The sequence below is a fragment of the Passer montanus genome, unplaced genomic scaffold (assembly GCF_014805655.1).
Source record: "Passer montanus isolate IOZ18808 unplaced genomic scaffold, ASM1480565v1 scaffold22, whole genome shotgun sequence".
In the NCBI taxonomy this organism is placed as follows: Eukaryota; Metazoa; Chordata; class Aves; order Passeriformes; family Passeridae; genus Passer; species Passer montanus.
In genome coordinates, this window is record NW_024366815.1 from 9,793,452 (window position 1) to 9,813,454 (window position 20,003).

The window sequence follows — 20,003 nt, forward strand, 5'->3', positions numbered from 1 at the left end:
TAGTTTTTCACTAGACAAGTTTGCTCAGAGCTTCATCCAACCTAGCTTTGAAATGCTTCAAGGGATGGGACATCCACAGCTGCTCTGAGCAAATGGTTCCAGTGCCTCACCACCCTCACAGTAAAGAATTTTTTCCTAATACCAAATCTAAACTTTACAGCTTTCACTATACAGCCATTCCCCTTTGTCTGTTCACTACATGCCTTGTAAAAAGTCCCTCTTCAGCCTTCTTGTAGGTCCCATTTAGGTACTGGAAGGTGCTCTAAGCTATCCTCAGAACCTTCTGCAGGCTGAGTAGACCTGAACTCTCTCAGCCTTTCCTTTCATGACCAGTGCTTTGTCTGTCTTCTTGTCTCTGTGGCCCTTCTCTGGACCTCCTCCAGGTGGGTCCATGTCCTTCCTGTGCTGGGGCCCCAGAGCTGCTGCAGCCCTGCAGGTGGGGTCTCAGCAGAGCAGAGGGGCAGAATCCCCTCCCTGGCCCTGCTGCCCACCCTGCTCTGGATGCAGCCCAGGACACGTGTGGCTCTCTGGAGTGCCCATGGCTGGGTCATGTCCAGCCTCTTATCCACTAGTAACACCAAGTCCTTCACTGCAGGGCTGCCCTCAATCGCTCCCAGCCTCAGCCTCTATTGATACAGGGTGTTATCTGAAGGGAAAATCAACACAACTTGAATGTGAACTCAATACGGTGAATCAACAGTATTTCAAGATGGCGTAGTGAGAGGAAAGATAGAAAGTAACTGCAAGCATTGCTTTCCTAGAATAAAGTACTGTAACAAACTACTAACTAGTAGATATGCAAGTATGTGGGAGATCAAAGACAACATGATTTAAAATACAGTGGTAAATCTAACTCATTCCTCTGAAAAGTAATTCACTGAATATATGAGTGAACGTATTAGCATGTCTGTCTTAGCATTCCAGACCTTACTGCAGGTGTCTTGGAAGCTTTCTTAAAGCAAACTGAAGACACGCATGGCCTAAATGGAACTGTGTTGTGATTCATGGAACATGGAGTTGAAATCTGTGCTCTCATTCTGGAAAGGCTTTTCAAGTCTAGACTTAAAGAAGTCTGTTTTGATGTGCTCTGGTCAGTATGGCTATGCATGACTTATGTGGCAGAAGACATAAAAAACATTTAATAACAAACAAGCAAAAGTTTACAGATTATGTCCTATGAGACATTATGTAAGTAATGTAAAGAAGTGAGCAAATATCATAATGCTCTTAGTGTAATTTAAAGGTCCAAAATCAAGCTAAATGAAATCAAATTCCAGAGTTATATGCTTAATTTAGGAAAGAAATCTCGAATGCAAAACTTAACTATTGCACTCTTAGAGGTCAAAAGTGATCATGATTGAATCAGATACCAACTGGTGGGATAAGATTGGATATAGTCTGTATAGCAAAAATTATGTTCACTCTAATTGAAGCACTAGGCAAATAAACTGCTAACTGTCTATACTTCTGTGATCAAAATCCTTAATACCACAGCAGGCAAAGTTCTGTTGGAGTCTAGAAACAGCTGCGAGTTTAGCCACCATTTTTATGATTCCTTCTCTTGTTTTTGCCAAAAATAACAGTTTTTGCCAAGCAAGGCACATGCTTAGCTGGACATACATGGAACAAAATTGTATCGCATGACACTGAAACCTGGAGGGTCTTATGCTTCATTGCTTATGTGGGTTGAGTTGGTGGGAGAGGCAGAAATGTGTTCTCCATCTGTTACCTGTAGCAGTCTTGCCACGTGCTGTCAATAAACAAAGAAGTTGTTTTTAAATTTTTGTAGTGGCTCCTCTTGTTTCATCAGTCTTCTTTAACATCATTTTCTTGACAACACCGGTCTGAAGGTAGAGGAGGATGGAATCTGTGTGTGTGCAGGATCAAATAACAAATTATTTTGTATTGAATTTACCTCTATTTAATCAGAATTCTAGATGTCACTTCCAAAAAGCAGCCTTACCACTGCCTGAGCTGCTGTATTTGCAGTCTGATGCAGACCGTATTGTTTCAGTTCTGGACTGCTCTGACATCTCTTCAGGGAATCAAAATATGCTGATCTTGTACCATGGTTTCAGTTGCACATACACTTCAGTCACACCAGGTGGGCAGTAGGCAAAGGGTAGAACTTAACTTGGTTCTTCCATCTCTGGATAGTGTCTGTGATTCTAAACTGTCTATTTCTTCTCCCCACTGATAGGAAATCTTGGTTCCTTCCACTGGTACGTAGCAAGTTGCCTCCAAAATACTGTTAACTGTGTGAATTTCTTCACATTAACTTCTACCTGATGTGAACGCTACAAGCTTCTGCAGTTTTTTTGCTAGGATCTTACTTTGCTTCAGTGTCCCAGTTTTCACATTAAACATCGCTGTTTCCATGTGAAACTTGCATCTCAAAAGAAAAAAAAAAAGAAGAAAAAGTGAATGTACAAAAAATTCAAGTTTAAGGGAGACAGGAGTCACAATAGCAGACTGCTGAGGGAAAATCAGGATGGCCTTGGCAACATATGATCTATTCCAGTAGAAGACTTAATTCAGACACTGAGTTTAAAAGAGTCATGCTATCATGATGCTACAAAGTAATGTTGGCTTGTTATCTTACGGAGTGTCAGAGAATCAAAATATCGATGGAGGGTGTGAGACACAGGCCTCAGTATATTTAATGTTTTTATTACCCATTCGGAGTAATCTGAGAGAGTCTTTTTAAAAAATCTTTTAGCTGTACTCACATGTATGTCACAGGTAGGTAGTTAGGGAGAATTTTAGGGCATACAAAGTATGTAAATATAGACTCTGCTTAATAAAGGGTCTCTTGCTTGCCTTGGTATGCTGTCTGCCAGCTGCTAGGCATATAGCCACTTTGGCAGTTCCATCCTGGCATAGATTTTTAAGCATACTTAAATAATTTTCAGCTTTGCTCCTTGACTGGGTCATTTGAACCTTTCATTAGAATTTAAGTGATGCTTCCTGCCTGGCATTGGGTGTTGCAAGAGTACTGGAAGGACACACTGAGCTTTGATCATATTTCCTCTTCAAGTTTGTGGTAAATTATTGATTTCAGTAAAAGTAATTTTGGGTTTGAATGAAGGTGCTAATTTAACAACAACAGTGAAACCCTGCCCACCTAAAATAAAAATGAAATCCCCCTAAAAATTACCGAAACGTCCACTGAGGACCCTCAGATGGAATACTTTAAGTCTAAGTATGAATCTGGCAATTTTTTTAATACAAAATCATAATTTCTTGAGCAACTCATGATTCAAAAGCATCATGTTAACAAAAAAAGGCCTTCCACATAACTAGGCGGTTGTTTTTTAAAACCCTAGATAGGGAGTAAGAATATAATAATGGCCTCACAGATTTCCCTGCTCTCCATCAAGAAATGGGATGAGCTGTATGCTACTTATGGATTGTCAGAGGTATACTCTTGGAAAGGTTACAGGTCAGAGCTCTAAGGCTTGCTGAGGTACTTCTCAAACTAGGAGAATTTAGATGCAATTTCAGTGGCGCGCTGGTGATTACTTCCAACTCACCACGGTAATACATGAATTCAACTTTGCAGAGTTTAAAGCAGCATTGGAATTCTTCATGTTGCTGTTTAAATGGTATCCCAGTATATAAATTTCACATGCTGATCTTCAGGTGTTTCACTCATGGTGACCATGGTTGAGGAGTTTAGGATAATGACTAATTATCTGAAGCCCCTTGGTTTGCCTTTTAATTAAATTGCATTGGTAAAATGGAGTATGGAAATGCACAGTGAATACTTGCTGATGCCTGTTGAGCTGAGATCTCTGATTTGAAGGAAAGCTTTCTTTGTAGTCTAGAGAGAAAAAAAAAATGGACTGTGTAATCTTAGTAGATGGGTAAGTCATTAATACTCATCCATGAAAAATAAAGTAAAAGTTGCTTGTTCTCACAAAAAATTAAAATATTTCTCTGAAAAGCAGAGGAAATTGACTTGGTGCTCCAGCCCAGGGATCATGATGGCTGTGAGGCTCTGCTTTGGAATTAAACATTGAGCACTGCCAGACACTGGGAAGAGACTGTTTTGTTGGCAAATGGGATATGCAAGTTAATTGGTGTTTTCTGCAGGCTTCTGGCTGTGAAATAAAATTGGAAGCCCTTTAGCCACATGGATAATACAGGACCTGAATGCAGAAGTCACATGTCACCATCAGGCCTCACTGTGAAACAATAGCGTTCTCACTTGAGCACTGTGCCATTACAGATCATTTAAATATGGGGATTGCATTTAAACTAAAAGCCCCATTTGCCTCTTACTGCCATTTAACAGTCCTCTTAGCAAAAGCTAAGTGACAAATTAAATGAAAAAAGTGTCCACATTTTTAAAGCTGTAATGCAAAACAACTTTTTATTGCTTCTCATGTGCCATGAATGAATCATTGTACTTATCAACCCTAAACCAGGCCATAATTAGACCAGCTACTGTTATCAGAATAGGGCTGCTCTTGTGACAGCTTAATAAAGCTGAAACTCTTAAATTAAGTCCCAGATGCTTAATCTGATGGAAGCAGTCAAGTAGAAGAATCTAAGACAAGGAGCTACTGCTTGATGGAGTGATGGAGCCCAACACCATGTCAACATGTAGATTACAGAATCAGTTTTTTCTTGTGAACTACCATTTTCAGTATCTTCATATCCTATTGCTTACCTTCAAGGTGAAGAAACTTTGCATAATTTGCATGTTCCAAACCAAACATTTCTAGTAGATTTCCTCCTTTTTTATATTTAAGAACTTCTAAAGGGAGAGGAGAGTTGAGTTTTTTAAAAGTCAAGGATTAGTTTCTTGTGAACTAGAAATTTGATGGCATTGTCATGGGGAAGAGGTTGTATCCAAAGGGGTCCATGGCAAGGCAGGGCAGTGAATAGAATTGGTGAATGTGTTCTGGTTTTGGTTCATGCTGATCCAGGTCTCTCTTGGTCGTCTTATTTTATGATGTTGATGAGAACTTAAATGATACTCTCTGTGTTCAGCTGAGTACTTTCCATATTTACTGCATAATCTCTCTACCTCAACCACCTATTGGAATCTTAAGTATTTAAGTGTAGGAACCTCTTATGGTATTGAAATGAGCCTCATTCATGTCATAAAGCTCTTCCCAGTGACATTCTTGCAATCCTTTCTTTTATATACCAAATATATACTAGCATATTAAATGGACTATTTCTATAAAGGAGTTTCTTGGGTGGATAACATGGCTTTGCTGCAGTAGTTCTTAGTAGGTTTTTACTAGTACTTTGCTGTGTTGTATACCACTTTTTAATGTTGGGTCAGACTGATTGTCTATTCTGATTTCACACTTACTGGTATTTTGACCATTTTCTGGATTAGAATGATAACAGTTTTATGTTAAAAGTTAAAGTACCATTTTACAAGGTCATGTGATACAGAGAAATAGTACAATATATTTCCTGATGGATCATGCCTAGACCTTTATTAGTAACACTTTGCTCCTCATCTAAAGCTTAATTGTAAATGTTGAGGTTAGGAAAGGAATTATAGACTAATTAAGAGAGAATTAATTATAATTTTGCCATAAGCAAACTAATGATCATGTGTTAAATAATGTTGTGGTTTTTTGGTTTTTTTTTGTTGTTTTCTTTTCTTTTAATTTGGAAACCACTCTTGAATTTTTTCCTGATAAAATTTATAGTCATCTCTAGAAAACAGGAAGTTATATTCTTTTAACCTTAATGACTGAAGCTATTTTCTGTCTATATTTCTGTCTCAGGCATTCCTTCCCTTTGCAGCTAGAGACAAACGTATATGAATGGGACAAGCCAGCTGTTCTGAACAGATTATCTGTGCTTAGTGCTTGAGTGGAGGAGGAAAGAGGAAAAAAGCAGCTATGGTTGTTGCCAGTATGCCTCTAGAGAAATTCCTTCCTGGTGCCAGACTTAATGATTATTCCAGGGCTGGCATGAAAAAGAATGGATAAAGTTAAGCATTCATTACAGTTTTGGTGTTTTAGTATCATTTTTCTTGACCTGCATACTTCATGCAATCCCTTGTAGCAGAGATATTTACTTCTCCTTGTATCTTATGGTTTTTATAAAACAGTACAGCAAGACTCTGAGTTTGAAATTTGACAGCCAAGATTATATGCATATTGTCTTTATGTTGTTGAATATACCCACTTATAATTGCCTGATGTATTGTCTTAAAGCTAAAGAAAGTACCCATGCCCTGCAGTTATTGAAAGTATAGTTATCTTGAGATTTCTACGTATAGATTAATCAGTTGCACATAGGGCATTTCTGGCCTTGAAATGAAAGCTGTAGGAAGTCCTGGTTTTGAAGCATGGTTGGATGCACCATTTTCCTTGGTCTTTCATTGTTTGACTTTCTAGGTAGAGTGATATCTTACATATATTTGTATCTTAAACTATATCGCATCCAGTAGGCTGTCTTTGCTTAAGTAGTGGTTACATTAATACTGTTTAGTCTCGGCTGTCATGGTCTTATGAAACACATGTAACCTCAGGTCATGGACTTAGGGTGACACCTGCTTTTTCACAGAACAAGTTGTTGATTTATGTCAGTGTCTTTGAATGATTGCTGTTGTTGGAGGTGCTAAATTAACAGTAGGTCAGAATTAGCATCACAAGGCAGTTTCCCTGTTCTAAGACCTGAGTTATGGATGACAACTTAAATTGCTGTCATGGCCCTACAGTGTCTTGGTTGATGCTGTCACCTTCATTTCCTCAGTGAATGAAGCATGGCTGCTGTTCTGCAAAGATGGATTTTGTCCACCTTCTCTAGTGATCATTTCCTTCTTCCTCCATTACTGACATTGCCATAATAGTATTTGAAATGAGGGTTTGTGTGAGGCCAGAGTATGACAGTAAAAATGGGATTTTTTAGGTAATTTCACAGAATATTCTGAGTTGGAAGGGACCCAAGAGGATCGTTGAATCCAGCTCATAACTGAATGGCCCATATGGGGATCAAACCCACAACCTTGTGTTATTGGAACCATGCTCTAACCAGCTGAGCTAATCCTGTGGCATTTATCAGATTTCAGAAATAATGGTCACAGTAATTACCTTTAGTGTGTAACCATAGCTTGAAGGATTTGGTTTTAATTTTCTTAATACAGAAAGTTGCATTTCCATTCTGTTTAGTTGGATGGAAGGTACTTCAGATTTTTTGTAACTACCCGCAGTAAAGCAGTTGTTTTTTTAATTCCTGTGATGTTGAACTGATATACTTACAAATGTCCTAAAAAATATTGTGTATTGAAGCTGGTGCACAATTCATTGCAACCCTAACTGTGGAATCATATCTGCAAAGATTAAGGATAGAGTTTTGCTCTAAGCCAAGCTGATAACTAGTGTTATTTTCCCCTAGTGTTATTTTTCATACTTCAGTAACATTAGGCTGCCATTCAATTTTCCAATGCCACTTCTAGTAAATACCAGAGCTAGGCAGAAGTAATAGATTCATGGGGAGGAATTACTGAGTCTTCACTGACTTCTGAGCTTTATGTGTGGTTCAGCCATCCAGCCTTTTGCTATTTCCCTTTTTTTTTTTAATGAATACTGGAAAAAAATCTCAAAAATTGGAAGTGAGAGGTGCAAGAATATCAATCCACTTGGGTGTGTCAAGTCAAGACAAAGGAAATCCTTTATAATTTATCTATTATATAGACTAAAAATTCTATAGGGAAGACAGCTCTTTTAAAGCCACAGAAGGTAGCTGGAAAATTGGAGCTGGATAAATTTAACTGAAAAACTAGAAATAACCTTCGAATTTTGCATTGTGGTAAGTAGTCAGTAAGCTGTCTAGCCAGCTACTGTGCTGGACTCTTGTATTAGAAGTTGTAATTGAAGTGTGCTGTTTTTGTAAGAACTCAACAGTCCTGTTTGGACTGGAAGATGAATGTGACGTGGGAAACAAAAGTGCAGGGACGCATTCATACTAGACATCAGAATGTATTTCTTTGGTCAGTTACAGTGCATTATTTATGTTCTGTGAGAATAGTTGTGGTAATTGTAATTCCAAGTATGCATGGGAGTGTTTGCACTTGCTACATGTTTTCACTGTTTTTTGGTTTTTTTGTTTGTTTTGTTTTGTTTATTTTTGGGTGGGGTTTTTTTGTTTGGTTGGTTTTGGTTTTTTGTTTGGTTTTTCTTTTGTAAAGGAGAGGTTTATTAGTATTGTTGTAATTCCAAGTATGCACGGGAGTGTTTGCACTTGCTCCATGTTTTCACTGTTTTTGGTTTTTTTGTTTGTTTTGTTTTGTTTATTTTTGGGTGGGGTTTTTTTGTTTGGTTGGTTTTGGTTTTTTGTTTGGTTTTTCTTTTGTAAAGGAGAGGTATTTTCATCTCTCTGCTTTATTAGTAGCTTATTTTGTTGGACCAGCATCTCCTCTTCTGCCTCTTCTTTAAAAATTAACTGTGAGAGGAATTCATTCATCTCAAGAATAAATTTATATGGAAGTACCTTAATGCATTTATAGTTACAGTCACATCAACTTTCTGAAAATTCTTGAAGTCTCTGAAGATAGACTGTTACTACTGAAAGTATATTGCTAGATAAAGTAATTGGTAAAATATCGGATACATATTTTGGTCAGGAGCATACTTTGTGTTCACTACCTAGCTGTAAATATTGGCAGCTAGTTAAAATTGTGAAGAGTTATAGTAAGGTAAAGGACCATTTCTGTACTATATACGTTAGTATTAGCAGTGCTTTTGCCTTCACTTGATTGATTGTAAACGAAAGACTAAATAGTTTTCTAAATATGAGGAAAGTTAATCAGTGAGGTTCAATTGCAGGTTCTTTATACTTTTCTTTAGCTTTGTAGACTATTAGCTGCTGTCTGGCTACAGTATTTAGGTAATAGAGCACTATAGATGCATACAGGGTTATCTAATGAACATGTGGCTGATCCTTTATGTTCTCCTGGGGAGAACAGTAGTCCACTGATGCACTGTAAACTGCACCTTTCAAGCAAATTCCTGCTCTTCGAAAACTTTTGAAACCCTTTGGTCAAATGGCAGTGTCTGCAAAGATGCAGGAATTTTTAAAATATTCTTGAAAGGTCATAACCCAGAACTACAGGCTCATGCAGAATGTCAGAAGTGTGTGGTTAGTTCCTTATTCCATTGTGTTAAAAGTTGAAAACACAGAAAGAGAAAGCAGAAGTTTGTAGTTACCTGACACAGAAATCAGATCATGTGGTTGCTGATAGCTTAGAATAGAATCTGAAGATGTAAATACCTGTTTCAGCCAAATGCACATGTGCCTTTAACCCTTACAGCAGCAGCAGGCAGCAAGAAAGAGAAACTTAAGGAATTAGGCATTTTATTTTGTCTCTGTTTTACACTTCCCCTCTCTGAAATGCATGCTTGGAGGTTAGCCTGCAGAAGGGCAGTGATTCCCTCATGCCATCAGTGCTGCAGATAATCTATTGCATTAATCAGCCAGCTAGTGTGAAATGCAAGGGGAGTGATTATGCTATCATACACAATACAGTCAGCATGAGGCACTTGTCAGGGCCAATACATCAAAGTTTAATTCAGTAATAGAATGAATTAGTGCAAAATGAAACTCTGTTCTCCAAGAAATACAACACCCAGAGAAAACCCTTTTTTTCTGAAGGCTAAATACTGAAACCAGAATGCATTAAGGAATTCTTGCGAATAAAATTGCAATTTGGGTGCAACTGAATGCTGAGAGTAGTTTTCCTTGATGTTCTGATTGAAAAGAGAACAGTCCTGAAGCACCTTCCCTATCTTTACTGTCCTATAAAAGCAACTGTTTAATTGGAGCAGTCTCCAGTGGGACTTGTGATTATGCTTTGTTCTGGTGGAGGTCTCTCCATGGCTGGAGAAAGGCAACAGCTTTGCCAGTTATTGGCACTTGTCCTTCTCATTCAGAAGCAATAAACACCTACAGTACCTTCTTCGAGGTTTCCAAGTGGCTGTCCTAGTGAAAGTGGGTATGTGTTTAAAGTACAGATGTAAACCACTTTAAATTCCTTTGCTGACACTTATACTTCAAAGTGTTCATAGGTTCTGTCTGCCAGTATTGTTTTTCTTCTGGAACTTTCAATGCTGAAAGACTATGCTTTTGTAATACAATTGATTAGTCTTAAGCAGGGCACAGTGGCAAGTGTGCAGCAGGTGCTGAAGCGGTCTTGTCTCTTGGGCTGAGGGAATGGTCTTGATTACCTGATTCCATTTTCTTTGAAATTCAAATACTACTCCTGTAGCTTATTTCTTAAGATAAAGCTGTGCATTAATGGAAAGGGCAGAGAAGTGTTACAGCACCTGTTTCTTGAATATTTTAATTTTGGAAATGCACTGTTTGATCTAAAGTGTATGTAATGTATAATTCCAAAGCAAAGGCCAAGTCTCAGCAATTGATTACACAGGTGTTGTGAATGAGGAAATGCTGACCCAAGCTCAGCTGTACAGCAGCCCTGACAAAGACAGCATGGTGTTTTTAAGAAAAGTGGAGTGTAATCAAACAGATGAACTGAAGTGTATGCTGGGTCCTCAGGAATGATCAGTTTCCTAGGACCCCCCTAAAATTGTTTCCATCACCACGATCTCACTTACTGGGGCAAGATTAAAATATAATGGGGTTTATGAACAATGAGCCATACTTAATCTCTTGGGAGAGTCTATACACATCCCTTGCACTACCTTTAGCTTCATGGTTATGTGTGTACACAGGATGTGTACTTATCCTACTGTTCTATACCACATATACTTTTACAGTGACTTAATGCTCTTAACGTTTTTCAGTTGCATATTTAAATCCTGATCAATGTAAATGCACGCTGTCTCATCAATTCCAAGGTATGGATGTCTCCAGAGAAACATAAAAGTACTGAAATTCATTTGTATGTGCAAGGAAGGCCTGCATGTAAAATTTTTCCCTTTTTTTTTTCTTTTGTGGTTTTTTTGTGTGGTTTTTTTTTGGGGGGGGGGTGTTTTGGGTGGGTTTTTTGTTTGTTTGTTTGCTTTGGTTTTTTTTATGGTGTGACAAACACTGAAGATGAGTGATAATTCTGCATTTTCAAAAGGAGGTCTGTCTGAACCAAAGGTCTGTTCTGGCAAAGCTGCCTTTTTTCAGGTCAAGAGATAGATTAGTGTTGAATCAAAATAGGCAATTCCTCACTGCTGTATGGCAGCTCTAATACCCTTGTGAAATAAGTATCAAATTGCAGTTGCAACTTGTCATATTTTCCAAATATTTTCTGGAGAAGACTTCTTGTATATGGAATGGTGATTGTTTTGGCAGTGTGCTGTGAAGAGTTTTGTACTGAAAAGACGTAAGTTAGAGTCCAGGAATTTAAACAAGAACTTCAGTTGTGTTCTCGTAGCATGCAGTTTGGGGTGGGGGGAAGATGTGTCAGCCTGATGTGTCAGCCTGTTGAGAACCAGTATGGAAAAAAATCTGGGGAAAAGGAGATAGTAATGAGAGAGAAAGGCAATCTGTAAACACAAATACTTTCTCTGGGGTTTTGGTGTCTCTTTTTAAAAAGTGTTACTTTTTAATGAGACTTTTGTTCATATTGTAGTTTGAATTGGTGACATCATTAAATGTAATCAAACATGTGAACTTAAGAATGGTAGGAATGTATTTTGGAATGTGTTCCAATGTCTTTGGAGCATGAGCTGTTGCCAACAGCAGTTTTAAGGCTGAAGTCACTGGAAATTGATTCCAGTACCTTTCTTTTCTTTGGAGCATGAGCTGTTGCCATGCAGTTTTAAGGCTGAAGTCACTGGAAATTGATTCCAGTACCTTTCTTGCAAATTATGAGTACCTTTCCTTCATTTTGTCCATAGGCCGTTTCTATAGTAAAGGTAAACATGATCAGCAGTTTCCCCCAGTGGGAGCCATCAGGCAGAAATAGAAACTCTCCTATTTAAGACTAGGGCCCACCTTCAGGTTGTACCATGTTGACATATAAGGGCTAGTTCGAGGGCGCTTCCACTGAGCAGCATCAGAGTAAAATAAGAATATCCTTCAGGCTCCTGCCACTTGATAAAGGTGAGCACAAGTGAACATTTTTGTCAGACTTTCCAGCGTGAGGAGCAGGGCAGGAATCAGTGAATTGAAACAGCCAGAATGGAGCACATGTCAGGGGAGGCAGAAGGTGTTTGGGGAGCAAAAGTAGGAAGAGATATGAATAGAGATAAATGCATACAATTGAAGCAGGGACAGGGAGAGGGGAGAAGGAAAAAATTTACACCAAAAAAACCTCACTAAAACCCAAACTAACCAAAAAGACCTAGAAATCCAAATAGATTGAAGAGTGTGGGGTCATTGGCATTATGCGTCCTTCTTCCAGGTAGTACACTTCGTATCACTACAGAAGCTCTTTCTGTTCCCTTTTTTTCTTCTGGTGGAGGAGTTTAGTCTCACACTCCTCTTCCTGCAGGGAATCAACAGCCATCAAAGCTGTTTGAGATCTCAAATACTGCCTGCAGCTTTCTCTGAACTCACAGGGAGCAGGGTGCAGCTGTGGGTTCTAGAGAAATTTTAAGCGGGTTGTGAGGGCTTTATTGGAAATACACTTTTTCTTTACGTGAAAGTTGCCTGAGTTTCAGAGACAATGACTACTAAAAACGTAGTTAGCTTTGACATAGTTTCCCACATGAAACTACAGATGTTTTAAAAGAACTTTAGTAGTTTGGGTTATCGTGCCCTCTCCTGCCTTATAGATGTACCAAATGTGTAGTGGAGCTTCCTTAGGAGGCTGGTGAATAGTCATGCCTCTAGTGGTGTTCCTCAGATGTAGAGGGCAAAAAAAAAAGGCCACTTATTCTATAGGGTTATGGTGCAGCACGGCAGTGTGTGTTCTGCCTTGATGGATGATTGAAATACTTACCGAGTGGGTTTAAGATATTCCACTTTGCTTTTGCTTCAGTCTGCCTACACTGGGAATCTGCTTACAAAGTATTATATGGGTACGTTGTTGGGGGTTTTGGTTTTGGTTTTTTTGGGTTTTGGGTTTTTTTTGGTTTGGTTTGGTTTGGTTTGGTTTTTTTTGTTTTGGTTTGGTTTTTTTGGGTTTTTTTTGTTTTGGTTTTTGTTTTTGGTTTGGTTTGGTTTTTTTGGTCTTATGGGGTTTGTTTTGGTTTGGTTTTGGTTGGTTTTTCTTTGGTTTTTGTTGCTGTTGTTTTTTGTTTTGTTGGGGGTTTTTTTGTTGTTATTTTGTTTTGCTTGGGTTTTTTTGTTAGACGCTGGGAGGTACAGCGTAATGCCTTCGAGTGATATTTGATTTTGAAATAAATAAGCAAGCCCACAACTGTTCTCCAAGGCTTTCCGATGTGCTGCATCTTATGTTTTGTTTTGCAAATTGCAAGAAATGCAGACATTCTGTCTTGGGCAGTACTGAATCATTGATGCTTAATAATAAGAACCAGTTGTAATTTGACTCCTTTTGGAGAGTGAAGTGTGCTGGCAAGTGCATCTAAAGAAAGTAATATATTAAAATAAGAAAATAAGTTTTTAAAAGTCGTATTGGCCTTATTCATCCCCATGGCAAGTTTCAGACACTTCCTGAACCCAGAGCACTTGCAGTAGTCTAATCTACTGTGCAGTAATAAACTGCAGTAATTTAGTGTCTCTCTGGTGTTCTGAATAGTAACATACTGTATTTTGGTTTGGTTTTTGGATTTCTTGGATATTGCTTTCCCTAATATGTTAGTGTTGAACAGCAGGAGACTTAACCTTAATAATCATGCTGTTTTTCCACTGGCTTCTGTGCTGTGGTCAACCTGAGTTACTTTAGGAATGAATGTAATGTGATGCCCTGTACCCTGGGTATCAATTTTGCATTTTTAGTTAGCAAAAGAATCACAGAATGGCAGACATTTATTATCCTAGAAGAACCAACTGCATTTTATTCTTTGGCTTTTTTTCCAGCCTGTCATGAACATTGTACAGTCTAAGCATATTCTTGTGATCTCTTTTAGTGTATAAGGCACATCCTTAATGAGCAAATGAGCTGTTGCTAAACAGTATTTTCAGATGTGTTCGTGCTTCTATCAAAATTCCAGCTGGTGAAGGGACAGCTGACTTAGAGAAAAACCTGTCAATTTGAAAATTGCCTCTAGACACCCAGATGTATTTATGCCTGCTGTGCTAGATACAGTCTCAGGGAGCAGTTTATGAAGTGGTGGTGTGTGATATGTCAGCCCAAATTAGCCTTACCTTAGAACTCCCTAAACAGAAAATGTAAAACAAATTTTCTAGAGTAACTAAATTACTGAAGTAATTGCTATAAAAATGTCTTATTCCTGTCACACTGCACAAAACTGATGTGTACTGGTTATCTGAGACCCAGATGCATTTGGGAATGAATTACATGAGTACTTCTGATGGGTTCTGTGTGTGAAAGTATATGTTTACAACATGCTTGTCTTACTAATGTGTGTCTTTGGTTTCTGTAATGTGAAGCTGAAAGATACATAGGTGTCATTAATATAAAACAACATTCACTTCTGAGAAAAGAATTAAAAGAAAAACTTGGTTAATGTAACTTCTGTAATTTTATGTGAACTCTTTCTTGCCTTTGACTGATGTTCCTATCTGATGAGCCATACACTGGGAACTCTGGATTTCTAATACAAAAGACCTACTAATGCCTTTTAATTGAGAAGGCTGGCTTGGAACCATATTTCAGCTGTTACAGATTGGCCACGCCAGCCCAAGTGCCTGTGTCAGGAGTTCAGCCCTGTGTGGTGTTGAGCGTAGCTGGGAAGCAAGCAGTGTAGCCTTTGAGTGGAGAAAAAGTATATGCTGTAGAAGTTTGCAATTAGTTAATGGCTGCTGAATTTTTAATAGAAAACATAATTTAGCAATTTTTTTAAAATCAGGTGCTCTGTGGATGTGTATAGTCTTAAATCCCCACTGCAAGTTGGAGCAGAAGTCCAGTTGGCTAAAACAGCTGAAAAAATGGAACAGTGTGGATGTTTGTCCCTGGGAAGATGGAAACCATGGAAACGAGCTGCCCAATTTAACCAATGCTTTGCCTCAGGGTGCAAATGCTAACCAAGGTGAGCCTAAACGTATGCATTGATTGCAACATATAATATAACTTATATCTTACACACTATAGCCTTGCAGAATTCAGCACTCTTTCCTGGGACAAGTAACTTTCTTGTTGAGGACTGACCAGTGAAAATCAGTTGTACTAATGCTATCTTTGCAGAAGAACAAATGTGGTTTTTTGTTATACTGGGGCTGTAACACTTTCAGAGCAGGTATTTGTGTTTTATTAGATCTTCTAACTCTTCACTTGGTGCTTCTAAATATTGTTGCATGAAAATTGGATGTCCTTGAAGTGTGTTGTGTAAAAGCCCGTTGTTTTTTGCTTGACTATACTCTAGTATTACTTCTGCTTCTGGGATTTTTATTTTGTTTGCAGTTACAAAGGCTTGATAGCTGTTTAAAGAGGGATTTTTTAAACAGTTTCTCACATGGAACGTGTGAGAAACTGAAGCATCTGTCAGTAGGATGTGCTCTGTATGTGCCTTCTGCATTACTAGATGTGTGGAGGGCGCAACTGCAGTGTTACCGTCTTGGAGGATGTATCTTTGTACTCAATATCATGCTTTCTAGTCTAAAATGTGATTGTCAAATCTGACAGAAGCTTTGTAGAGTCATCTTCAAACGAGGATGACTGCTAATAACTAGGCAAAGTGCAGCGTGTTTTTGCAGGTAAAACTGCTCGCAGTCCTCAAACCATCAGTAATAATACACACTGCATACAATTGCAATAAAATTGAAATTAAATTTCTTGGTAGGTGTCAGATCTGCGCTTAGGCAGGTGTGTTGTTGTTTCTTTTCCTTGGAAGATGACTTGTGAAGGAAAAAGCTTGGTTCATTATTAAATTTCACAGCTAGACAGGAAGATAAGTTTTCAGCAAATGACCCCTTAGAGAGGTGTTTTGCTTGCTCATCATGTTCAGACCAACCTGGACACACTGGTGATAACTTTGACATGGCTTCTGGGCATTGATAGATGCAGTGCTATGTCACTAGAGAAATTTTGCCGTAGGAAGATGTCCAGTGAGGATTATGTCAGTCCTATGGCTCCAGGACCTCACTTTATTAATAGTATTTGTTTATGTTTGTGACAAGCAAAGTTATACAAGTAGTCAAAGTCAGTGTCAAAAGTTAGTGTCACTTCTCAGAAAGAAAAACTACAAATCTTTTATGCAGTTTGCTCCTCCTTTATTCTGACAGTTGTGAATCTAAGGAGACACTGGGGAAGCTTGAGTGCCATGTACATTGTAGTTTGTACTTGCTGTAGAATGTCCTTCACCTCTAGCAGTTCTCTCTGCAGAGTCGTGTCTGCATCAGCTGTGCTGGTTTTTAGATCTCTCTCTGAATGCAAGACGAATGGCACACGCTTTGTCTGAGCTCTTGGGTAATAATTGGATGTGGAATGTCATCTGCAGGCTGCTGGGTGGAGAAAGGGCAAGGCAGACTGCCCATTGACTGGGGTTGGTGAATAGGCAGAAGACAAGAATACTGTGAATGACTGATTCAGGTATGAATGCGTAAAAGCTGATGCAGTATTCTAAACCTGTGAAAATGACAGATTCATCGAACAGGCCACATCGGACAGTGTTTACTCGAGCCATTGAGGCGTGCGATCTGCACTGGCAGGACAGCCACTTACAGCACATTATCAGCAGTGACCTATACACCAACTACTGTTACCATGACGACACTGAAAACTTGCTCTTTGACTCTCAGGGGTGGCCCCTCTGGCATGGTAAGTGGCTAAACCGGAAAGATGTTTCCATGACTTGGTGCTTTGTTCATTTTCTATGGCATTATTTTGAGGGGGGAGGTGGTGGGGAGATGGATGAAGAGCCTGGCAAAAAGAACAGAGGCTCTCTTGAAATGTTGGCTCAGAAGTAGTCCTTTAAGTCTCTCTTGCACAGTTTTAGAAACAAAATAAAACAGAAAAAAATTGAAACAAAAAAAAACCCCTTTTGAGTAACCTAGCAAAAAGGGCCATTGCATTTATGGAGGCATTGCTATTCTTCAGTTACTGTTTCTGTTTTAGAACACGTTCCTACAGCCTGCGCAAGGGTGGATGCATTACGATCTCATGGATACCCACGAGAAGCACTGAGGCTAGCAATAGCTATTGTTAATACACTAAGGAGGCAGCAGCAGAAACAGCTGGAAATGTTCCGGGCTCAGAAGAAAGGTAAATGTGGGGAAGAGGAGGGCAAAAGGCATGCAAGTTGACAGTAACACCAGGAAGTTTGCATGAGCAAACTGGTTTTGAAACTGAAGTGAAGGAGATGGATAGTGGTAATGTCACATTCTGGATGACAGAGGTTTTCTGTGAACTGTCTTGTGAGCTGTGCAGGGCTCTTATCAGCCTTCCCCAATATATATGTCATGATAGGGCCTTTATTCCAATCAGAGGTTTTGGTTACACCATGAAAATAGTCACCCTGTTTACAGGGTGACTTCTCATTTGCCATGTCAGGTGTTTAATTTTTTTTTCTCTGATCTATAATTTTGCTGAGCTTTATATTCTGAAATATAAGTCTAGAGGGTACAATGAGGCAAAGTCTGAAGTACAAAAATTCATCAAATGTGTCAGGTGGCAGTGTGTTCAAGAGAATCTCTTATAATGCTTAAAATTTTAGTTTCTCTATAGAGAGGGATTGAGTTTTTTATGGGGGTTTTTTTGGTTGTTTGATTGGCTGGGTTTTTTTTTTTGTTTCTTTGGTATTTTTTTTAATGCCATTTTTTATAAAATATTTTGTGGTGTTTCACTGAGCACTACCTTTTTTTTTTTTAAGGGGTGTTCTCTTCTAGATATAGTTTCTGTGGCACGTGATCCTTGCAACCCAAAATAATTCTGCTCTGAACCTATGTAGTTTGAAGAGGCAGTGGATGAAGGGGGTGGCTTTGTGGTAGAAGAGTATGTAGAAAAACTGGAATTACTTTCTCAGCTGCTACACTAATCCTTTCATTCAAATTTCATTTTAGATCTTCTCTGTTATTGTAAACTGTGTGTATCCTCATGCATTGTAGTCAAAAATACCAGTGTGAAATCATATGTGTAAATTTTTCAAGTGTGTTCAGATGTTTTCCCAGAAATGAGCATTTAGAACATAAGATATGCACCTAGCTGATAAAAATTCAGCTGCAGTTCCTATGTGCCTCTGTATTTTTTTCACATTGAAAAAAGGAGTAAGTGTTTTTTGTTAGGTGTCTGTGTCAGTGTGTGTGTTCATACCACTGGCAGGTGTGAGAAATCTGCTGCAAGTGTGCTGGTTGTAATAGTGCTCCTTTTCATTCCCAGTTGCTACTGCAGCATATAGACATTCCGTACCTCTGTTAAATTCCTTTCCTTGTGAGCAGTTTCTGTAGCTATCACCTAATAGTCTATTATAATTTTTAAAAAGTGCATGAAATGTGATCCATCCTGCCCTGAAACAAAGTAGTTTGTTGTTTCTGTGTTGTCACTTAGTGCTTTTTTATTTTTGAATTTCATGGGGAATTTTTAAGACTCTTTTAATACCATAAAGTGTGCTGGTCTCTACAAGCATAGGGAAACTGCAGCTACAGCCCAGCTGTAGGCTTTTTTTTCAGTAAAAGCCCCATGCTTCTGCTTAGCTTTTATTCATGTGGCTAATCTGATGTCCGTGGAGCCCCTTGTGTGATTTTAAGTTAAATGCCTCTGGTGGTATGATTGAAGCCTTTAGTTGGCATGACACAAGAGAAGCTCATAAGTAGGCACAACAGAAAAAAATAGAACAAAGTGAATCAGTAAGAAGTCACCCTGATGAATCCTTCTTGGTAATATTCCTTACTTCTGCCTATTGTCTTTATTATTTGTTAGGAATGGAATTATTTACTTAGGTTTTTTCATATTACACACCAATGGATTGTTTCAAAAAACCTCAGCCATCCTGACAGTGTGTCTGTGTTTCATTTTCATTCATTTAAATAGGAGAAAGCAGGACTTAAAAGTTTAATGCATATGGTTACTCAGATATATGATGCTTTGTGAACAAGAGTGAAGGGAGGTACAAGTTAATGTGTGACAGGCAGAGAAGCAGAGCAGCCATAATGGCTTGTATACAGTTTTTAGAGGGTAGTCAATAATGCATCTAATCTCTCATCGTTTACTTGTATCTGTATGTCTGGGAGGAAAAAAGCTGTGAGTGTCAAAGGGTAGTTGTTACCATATGACGTGGATTTGGGGATCCATATGACGTAGATTTGGGGAATAGCTAATACCTGTTACCACAACCACACTTCTTCCAATTCATTGCACTTAATATTTTTTCTGTGTTCTAACCAAGTAATGGGTATGGGCTACAGAAAAATATTGACGAAGGTATTGTGGACTAAAATCTTAAAATGACCAAAAATACACTTGATCCTATGAAAAGACAATTTTTTCTTGTGTGCCTCATTTAAACATTTGTTGGTTTTTTTAAAGTAACTATCATCCTGAGTTTAGTGCAGAGAGAGAGGTGCTGTATAAGCTCATAATTTATGAAATTGGAACATATTTTATAATATTTTCATTTATTTCAGTTCTATCAGATTAACTTAAAAATGTAAAAAAGGTACTGTGTCTTTTTGAGTGAGCAAATTGTTGTAAATATACGATATTTACAACAAAAAAGTCCTTGTTGTAATTCTTCAAGCAGTCATTTTCAGAAGAGTTCTAGTAGTAGCAAGGAAGAGATTTAAAAGACATTGCCATTGAAATTTTTGACCCATAGTATGCTTTGTTGGTGCTCAAAAAGTTTGGCTTCCATTCTTTCTCTTTTATTATTCCTCATTTACATATTCACCAAGGGCAATGAATTTACCCTGAAAGATACTATTTTCTCTTTCTATGCAGAAACTACTGGAAATGCTTTGAATTCTGTACTTGAGGGCATTTTAAGCAGTTTCACTTGTGTAATTGTTTTGATGGGCTTACATGAGCTCTTTTTCCCTCTGTCCCTTCTCTGTGT

The 20,003-nt window shown here is 38.4% G+C and overlaps 1 protein-coding gene across 5 annotated transcripts in view; it reads left to right on the plus strand.

Moving 5' to 3' along the window:
• Positions 1–20,003, plus strand: part of ZSWIM6 (zinc finger SWIM-type containing 6) — a 109,193-nt gene that overhangs the window by 70,933 nt on the left and 18,257 nt on the right. For 3 of the 5 annotated variants that reach the window (XM_039709661.1, XM_039709663.1, XM_039709664.1), the window contains 3 exons: positions 14,868–15,047; positions 16,598–16,774; positions 17,072–17,218. In XM_039709661.1, coding sequence (XP_039565595.1) covers positions 14,868–15,047; positions 16,598–16,774; positions 17,072–17,218 — 504 coding nt within the window. Of the gene's footprint in view, positions 1–14,849; positions 15,048–16,597; positions 16,775–17,071; positions 17,219–20,003 lie in introns of all 5 variants that reach the window. The other 2 variants (XM_039709660.1, XM_039709662.1) reach the window with 2 other exon arrangements.